At 45.2% G+C, this 9,034-nt stretch overlaps 1 protein-coding gene across 1 annotated transcript; it reads left to right on the forward strand.

The window, feature by feature from the left end:
* Positions 1–6,672: 6,672 nt before the first annotated feature.
* On the forward strand, positions 6,673–7,507 carry LOC109753154 (auxin-responsive protein SAUR32). The gene has a single exon (XM_020312075.2). The coding sequence runs from the start codon at positions 6,873–6,875 to the stop codon at positions 7,260–7,262; it is 390 nt and encodes a 129-aa protein (XP_020167664.1). The 5' UTR covers positions 6,673–6,872; the 3' UTR covers positions 7,263–7,507.
* The last annotated feature ends 1,527 nt before the right edge of the window (positions 7,508–9,034 follow it).

The raw sequence follows: 9,034 nt of genomic DNA on the forward strand, positions 1-9,034 counted from the left end.
GTCTATGTATTCACACATGTATTACGATTTCCGGGCAATACAATTATAGCATGAATAATAGACAATTACCATGAACAAAGAAATATAATAATAACCATTTATTATTGCCTCTAGGGCATATTTCCAACACTTCTTGGACAGCGGAGGAGTCCTCAATATATGGTTTAACATAGGCATTAGAAGCATAATTATCATAACAATATTTAAGTATGGCAAAATTTTCAGATTTGTAAAGAATAGCATCATATGTTTCAATCAAAGAAGCAATTTCATAAGCACCCTTAAAAGCAACAAATTATTCAATTTGTTGAACATCATAGTAATTATAAACACCCTTAGCATACGAAGATACGATTCCATTATCACTAAACTCATATTGGTAGGGAAGGTGTTTCTTAAGGTTTTCAGAGCAACAAGTAAAATCATAAATTTCACAAAGATTCCAAGCATAACACATCAATCTGTTTATTTGATCCCATAAGAGTCTCCCCTTTTCAGACAAACGGTGACGCACAAAATGAGCATGCTCATCTAAAGATTTCCCATCAACTTGGCTAGTTGGGGTTTTAGCACGAGCGCATAAGGATCAAAGATGATCCAAGTAGAACACTTTAAGTGGATCCATATCAATAGATTTTTAGCAAACAAAGATGCAAGCAAATAGAAGGCACATGGTAACACAAGCAAACAATAGATCCGGCGAGAAAAAATAAGGCAAACGAAAAATAAGGCGAATAAAACGGCAAAGGTGAAGTGGGGAGAGGAAAATGAGAGGCAAATGGCAAATAATGTAATGCGAGGGATAAGAGTTTGTGATGGGTACTTGGTATGTCTTGACTTGTGCGTAGACTCCCCGGCAACGGCGCCAGAAATCCTTAGGTTTTCCCTTGAAGAGGAAAGGGTGATGCAGTAAAGTAGCGCAAGTATTTCCCTTAGTTTTTGAGAACCAAGGTATCAATCCAGTAGAAGACCACGCTCAAGTCCCAGGCACCTACACAAACAAATAAGAACCTTGCAACCAACGCGATAAAGGGGTTGTCAATCCCTTCACGGCTACTTGCAAAACTGAGATCTGATAGAGATGATAAGATAATATTTTTGGTATTTTTATGGTAAAGACTAAAAGTAAAGAAAGCAAAATAAACAGTAATAGAAATAACTTGTTGACGGGAGATTAATATGATGGAAAATAGACCCAGGGGCCATAGGTTTCACTAGTGGCTTCTCTCAAGATAGCATAAGTATTACGGTGGGTAAACAAATTACTGTCGAGCAATTGATAGAATTGATCATAGTTATAAGAATATCTAGGTATGATCATGTACATAGGCATCACGTCCGTGACAAGTAGACCGACTCCTGCCTGCATCTACTACTATTACTCCACACATCGACCGCTATCCAGCATGCATCTAGAGTATTAAGTTCATAAGAACGGAGTGACGCTTTAAGCAAGATGACATGATGTAGAGGGATAAACTCATGCAATATGATATAAACCCCATCTTTTTATCCTCGATGGCAACAATACAATATGTGTCGTTTCCCCTACTGTCACTGGGATTGAGCACTGCAAGATTGAACCCAAAGCTAAGCACTTCTCCCATTGCAAGAAAGATCAATCTAGTAGGCCAAACCAAACTGATAATTCGAAGAGACTTGCAAAGATAACCAATCATACATAAAATAATTCAGAGGAGATTCAAATATTGTTCATAGATAATCTTGATCATAAACCCACAATTCATCGGATCTCGACAAACACACCGCAAAAGAAGATTACATCGAGTAGATCTCCAAGAGAATTGAGGAGAAATTTGTATTGAGATCCAAAGAGAGAGAAGAAGCCATCTAGCTAATAACTATGGACCCGAAGGTCTGAGGTAAACTACTTACACATTGAAAGATCGTGGATGTCTCCTAGAGGGGGGGTGAATAGGCGCTTTAAAATAATTACAGTTTAGGCTTGAGCAAATGCGGAATAAACCTAGCGGTTAATTTGACAAGCACAAAACCTACAACAACTAGGCTCACCTATGTGCACCAACAACTTATGCTAAGCAAGATAAACAACTAAGTGATAGCAAGATATATGACAAGAAACAATATGGCTATCACAAAGTAAAGTGCATAAGTAAAGGGTTCGGGTAAGAAATAACCGAGGCACGCGGAGACGACGATGTATCCCGAAGTTCACACCCTTGCGGATGCTAATCTCCGTTTGGAGCGGTGTGGAGGCACAATGCTCCCCAAGAAGCCACTAGGGCCACCGTAATCTCCTCACGCCCTCGCACAATGCAAGATACCGTGATTCCACTAAGGGACCCTTGAGGGCGGTCACCGAACCCGTACAAATGGCAACCCTTGGGGGCGGTCACCGAAGCCGTACACTTTGGCAACCCTTGGGGGCGGTCACCGGTACCCGTCAAATTGCTCGGGGCGATCTCCACAACCTAATTGGAGACCCCGACGCTTGCCCGGAGCTTTACACCACAATGATTGAGCTCCGAACACCACCAACCGTCTAGGGCGCCCAAGCACCCAAGAGGAACAAGCTCAAGGGCACCAAGCACCCAAGAGTAATAAGCTTCTCAACTTGTAACTTCGACGTATCACCGTGGAGAACTCAAACCGATGCACCAAATGCAATGGCAAGGGCACACGGAGTGCCCAAGTCCTTCTCTATCAAATCCCACCGAAGCAACTAATGCTAGGGAGGAAAAAGAGAGGAAGAACAAGAAGGAGAACACCAAGAACTCCAAGATCTAGATCCAAGGGGTTCCCCTCACATAGAGGAGAAAGTGATTGGTGGAAATGTGGATCTAGATCTCCTCTCTCTTTTCCCTAAAAAACTAGCAAGAATCCATTGAGGGATTGAGAGTTAGCAAGCTCGAAGAAGGTCAACAATGGGGGAAGAACACGAGCTCAAAGGATAAGGTTCATTGGGGAAGAAGACCCCCTTTTATAGGAGGGGGAAAATCCAACCGTTATGTGCTCAGCCCGCACACGAGCGGTACTACCGCTCGGGTGGAAGAAGTAGGGAAACGGAGCAACAAAACATGAACCTTGGGGCGGTAGTGCCGTTTATAAGCGGTACTACCGCTCACCCCAGCGGTACTACCGCTCGACCGGAGCGGTACTACCGCTTATAGGCGGAACTACCGAGCCTTACTGCCGCACGACTACTGCTGAACCCAACACGAAAAGAGCAGACCCAAAATCGAGGCGGTAGTAGAGCGGTACTGGAGCGGTACTACCGCTTGACGCTACAAGCGGTACTACCGCTGCCACCGCGGTACTACCGCAGGGAAGAAAAACAGAACTGCCATAACTTCTTCAAATGAACTCCGAATTGAGCAAACTCAAGCTTGTTGGATAGAGGAAGACGAGTAGCATCAAAACAAATAAAGGAGTGAAACCTCCAACCGAGAAGAACCGGCATAACCTCCAACATCGAAAACATCATAGAAGATGTGAGTGAACTCCGTTTTCGACGAACTCGAGCTTATCATCAAGATGACCATAAGCTCCAAAACTCACAAAGAGAAGAACCAAACAAGAACCAATAAAGATGATGCAAGGATGCAATGGTTTGAGCTCTCTATGAACGATACGATCAAGCTACTCATCGAGAGCCCCCCTTGATAGTACGGCAATCGATCCTATAAACCGGTTTCCCAACTACCATCATGAGACCGGTAAAATAGAAAACCTATCAAGAGCAAACCTTTGCCTTGCACATGGTCCACTTGAGCTTAGATGATGACGATCTTGACTCCCTCAAGATGGACCACCTTTCTTGATTGCGTTGGCTCGATGAAGACTAGTTGATTGCTCCCCCATACTCCACTATGGGTGAGCCACCCTTCCGCACATCTTCACAAGTCCATTGTCACCACAATGGACGGCAAGCTTCAAGCACTTGATCTCTTCGTGATGCTCCACTTGAACTTGCACACGGCAATGTTGATGATGATCACCACTTGATGTCATCCTCTTCAAGGGTTGAGTGATATCTTCCTCTTGACGCAAGCCCATGAACACGTACCTAACCCCACATAGAACACTCACGAAGACCATGGGTTAGTACACAAGGCGTAATTGACAATGCTTACCATACCATGGGATCGCTTGATCCCTCGGTACATCTTGTGCGCTTTGTGTGTTGATCAACTTGATTCAATCTTGACTTAGTCTTGATCAACCTTGACTCTTTCCAACTCTCTTCATTTGGATGATGTCTTGAAGGTAAACATGAATGATCACACAATCTTCTTCTTCAAGACATGCTTGCAATAAGCTCAACTCTCACATGACCAATCTTTGGATAATTCCTTAATAACACCTTGGTCAACACAAACTCTCCTTGAAACCAACACATGTACTCCAAGAAAATCCTACGGACAAAACCTTCAAATATAACTCAAGGCAACCATTAGTCCATAGAGATTGTCGTCAATTACCAAAACCAAACATGGGGGCACCACATGTTCTTTCACACATCATCGGAGAGGCTACGGTGTTGATGTAGAAGCCCTCCGTGATCGATGCCCCCTCCGGCGGAGCGCCGGGAAAGGCCCCAAAATGGGATCTCACGGGTATAGAAGGTTGCGGCGGTGGAAATAGGGTTTTTGCTCCGTATCTGATGTTTTCGGGGTACGTAGGTATATATAGGAGGAAGAAGTAGGTCGGTGGAGCTACGAGGGGCCCACGAGTGTGGAGGGCGCGCCCAGGGTGGGTAGGTGTGCCCCCTGCCTCGTGGCCTCCTCGTTGATTGCTTGACGTCCACTCCAAGTCCTCTGGATCACGTTTGTTCCGAAAATCACGTTCCCGAAGGTTTCATTCCGTTTGGACTCCGTTTGGTATTCCTTTCCTTCGAAACTCTGAAATAGGCAAAAAAACAGCAATTTGGGCTGGGCCTCCGGTCAATATGTTAGTCCCAAAAATAATATAAAAGTGTATAATAAGGCCCATTAAACGTCCAAAACAGAATATATAATAGCATGAAACAATAAAAAATTATAGATACGTTGGAGACGTATCAGTTCTTCATGTGTTCTGCATGTGATCTCATCTTTATGTGTGAGTAGTTCGGTAAAGTATGGGTTGAGGCAAGAGCCTACAACCCGATGTATTTGTTGAAGGGATCAAGAAAATCTCGTATATGTAACATAAATTTGTTTCGTAGTTGTCTCTTATCTCGTCCACATTCTTCATCCCTGCAGGTACCTAAGATCATTGAGAATGAGCCACGGAGAGGCTAAGGACAGGGAGACCGTAACGCGTTATTCTGAACACCAGTGACAGAAAAGTTAGTATGGTAACATGAATCCTATCCCGGAGGATTCAAGAGGTGTAGTCATTAAACGCCCAACGCTTTGCCCGATTATTGCAGTCTTAATTATCGAGGCAACCCCGTGCGACGGATAGGGTCTTCGGTTGGACAATTGACTCTTGATGCAGGATGTGCGTCGGTCAAGACGTAATTTAGACACATACCCCTACTCCGATACGTAGCAATCATATCTTGATGGGTGACTTTCAGAGCACAAATTAAGATCATATTTGGTCCCGTCACAAATATATGTTTGTAAGCAGAAGACCTCGTACTCATGCCTATTTTTATTATAAGTGTTCTTTCTGTGTCAGTTTGGTTTACGATCCGATCAAAAGCTGAAATTAATTCTTTAGCAAAACCTTCTCTGAGACCCTAACTGAAAGGGCATCATCCTCCCATGGGTTCAATTACTCAGGGTCACCTCCGGGAGAAAATACGAGAATCCTTTCTGGTCCATTTCAGCATCATAGAAGGAAGTAATCAGTCTCACAACCCCTGAGAGAGAAACCCTAACCCTGGCGCCAGAAGCCAATCGCCTCGCAATTGCCTCATGTCGCCTCTCCTCGTAAACCCCTCATGGTGGACCCGCAGTGCACTGTCTCAATTAAATCAACCCGTAATAACTCGCTCCTTCCTAAATATAAGTCTTTTTTAGAGATATCAATATAGATTACATACGAATGTATATAGATATATTTTAGAGTGTATATTCACTCATTTTGCTCCGTATGTAGTCCGTATTGAAATCCCTAAAAAGACTTATATTTAGTAACTAAGGGAGTAGTAGTTATTGTTATTTTAATATAGTACAGACGCAAACGCTTATACATACGCACATACAATTCATTCTTATGAACGGAGGCACGCACAACCTACCGCTACGAGCATCTTCACCTTTTTGTTGACGACAGGAACATCTCCTCCCATTGAACGCACATCGCCGAAAAAGACTGAAATAAATTTAGAAAAACACGAGAACCAATGCCAAAGTCTATTACTTGAACTCTGATAGATTGGGTATACCATTGTCTTCCTAACTATCCAACCCGTGTTCGCTAGGAGTTACTTTTTTATCTTGCTAGGAGTTACTTGTGTTAATAAAGAGTAAAATAAGATTATGTGTACCTAAGACCCGGTTCCAAGGAGAAACTGATACGGAAGATCGAGGGAGTGAAGACAGATCATAGGCCGGACGTGTTCCGGAAGGGTGCGAAGAACGGTCCAGATTAATCCGCGGGAGTCGCGTGGGCGCGCGTGATCAGAGTGAGTACCGACGCACCGACGACCTCCGCCGTGACGACTGATTCGTGAAGAAGTAAACCAAAAGCGCGTCCATGCCGCCACCGGCATCAGCCATCACCAATTCAACGCCTGGCCGACTACTATATAAATCCATCGTCCGCTACCCCACAAACTCAAACCGGAAGAGAAGAGAGGAGACCTGCTATCGATTGGTCGATCCCGCAGTCGAGTCATCGGGGGTTCGCCACCGCGTTCGACGGCGAGCAAGAACCAGGAAGGAAGGCTTCGATCGATGAAGCGGCTCCAAGAAGAAGCGCGCGGCCACCTCCTCGCGGGGACCGCCTCCCGCCACGACGCTGCGGACGCGGAGGCGCCGGCGCCGATCACCAAGGGATGCGCGACGTTCTGGGTGGGCGCGGAGGAGGAGGGCGAGTCGCGGCGGCGGTTCGCGGTGCCGGTGGCGCTGCTCGGGCACCCCCTGATCCTGGAGCTGCTCGGGGAGGCGCGGGACAAGTACGGGTACGCGCACGATGGCGCCATCGTCGTCCCCTGCGGCATCGAGCGGTTCCAGAAGGCGGTCGACGCGGCGAGGGCCCAAGAACGGCACCGTCACCACCACCATCATCACTTCAGTCTTCCTCACCTTGCCGGGTGCTTTAGGCCCTCGCACGCTGTTGCTTAGGATCGACACGCCCGCGGCTAGCGTCCAGTTTGCGCGTGTTTTCTTGGTTTCTTGGTGTGGTGATCAAATTGGTAGGCATCCAACACCACATGTAGCGTAGTTGATCGAGCTGCCCATGAAGAACGCAGATTCTATCTGTGACCGATCCATCATCGACGGAGTAAAATTTTGTAGCCCCGACGATGATTGATCGGCTGATCTGTACAGATTTTATTGTGTACATGACGAGAATTCCATGTTGTTGCTTAAGATCGACGCGGTCCGCTTTTCTTCTTTTCTTGGTTTATTTATTGTTCTGGTGATCGAATTGACAGACACCCGTGATCCAGAGGAAGCTTAGGACGTACTAGTGTCTAGCTGATCTAATTGCCAGTTTTTTGTGATCGATTGTTGGAGTCAAATCTCGCCAGATATTACTCGGTCAAGCTATTATCCGTCTGAAACTGTTCTATGTGAAAATTGAGAATTGTGATTGTTCGATCACGAAAGGCTTCACCTTGGAATACTCGTGGTTCTATTGGCTGACTCGACGTCCTCGATCATTCTATCTATTGCCCCCTAATACGAATTGCTCCCCGGATGACAATCACATTTCGTGACTTCAGTTTTTTAATGGCTCAAATTTTGGGTTATATCCTTCAAAGCATCAGAAGTTGGCGCTTCAGAACTCACGAATCGTTGTATGCTTGGAAACGGCACAGCTAGATCAGGCCTGAACCTGATTGCAGGTCACTGGTGTCCTGATTTTGTCCGCCGAGTGGAACTTTTTTGCTTTTTCACATGCTTTGTCAGGCTTGTAGACCCACTTCAGATACACATTCCATATCCGAAAGTTGTATTGTGAACTCAATAAAGTTTGCATGAGGTTCACAAAAAAAAAAGAGGTTTTCGTCCCCTACATTCTGAAAATATGAGATGGTCTAATTGTCATCGTTCAATTCTAGCTCTTGTGTAGGTTTCACCCACTAACTTCATAAGACAAATCGGGGAAAGGAGAAGGAAAGAAATTTTTTCTCGAGTATACGCGAGTGTGCATATTATATATGGACGCGTCTAGCGGGCGGCCGTTGGCCCGCTAGGGATCCGTGGCAGCCTTCTTTATTAGGAAAGATTATGTCTCCCTGCTACTTTAGGAAAGTTTGTGTTCGTTTAATAAATTGCGTGCATCCATGTGACCGCATGGTCCAACTACTCTGTATGCGTCCATACATGCATTCCCAGATAGTGTAATTAATGTGACAACATGCTGTGTGAACGTGTTTAATTTGTACTTTAAATTTTTTCTAAAAGCCATAACTTTCAAACCGCGTAGCGGAATTCAGATCCGTTTTCACCACTAGATTCATCGCGGCGAGATCTTCGAAACTAGATCCCGCATGGGTATGTCTCGACGAATTTTTTTTGTGCAATTTTGTCTCCATTTTGTGCAACTGACTAGCAGCCGATGTGCAACTACCTGACAGTGGATGTGCAACTTTCTGCCTACCCCATGGATGTGTAGTTTTCACTTATGCCACCTTCATCCACAAAACTACCTCCTTCTAGTGAGATGTGCAAATATGTGTGTTGCCCAGGCCGGCTGCCCAGTAGTTGATGTGCAACTTTCCCCATGCCGGTGATTGTGCTTTTACTCTTTGCTACGTCGGCCAACTGTCTAGCAGTGGATGTGCAACTTCGGATACTTCCACGGCCAACTGTCTACCAATGATGTGTAACTTTCCCTCATACCCTGTGAATGTGTAATTTTCCTAGCAGCACTCCGTCCAAACCAC

The sequence above is a fragment of the Aegilops tauschii genome, chromosome 6, assembly GCF_002575655.3.
Source record: "Aegilops tauschii subsp. strangulata cultivar AL8/78 chromosome 6, Aet v6.0, whole genome shotgun sequence".
Taxonomy (NCBI): Eukaryota; Viridiplantae; Streptophyta; class Magnoliopsida; order Poales; family Poaceae; genus Aegilops; species Aegilops tauschii.

Excerpts from the sequence above, each read along its gene's own strand:
- LOC109753154 (XM_020312075.2), top strand. The coding sequence starts at position 6,873 with ATGAAGCGGCTCCAAGAAGAAGCGCGCGGCCACCTCCTCGCGGGGACC.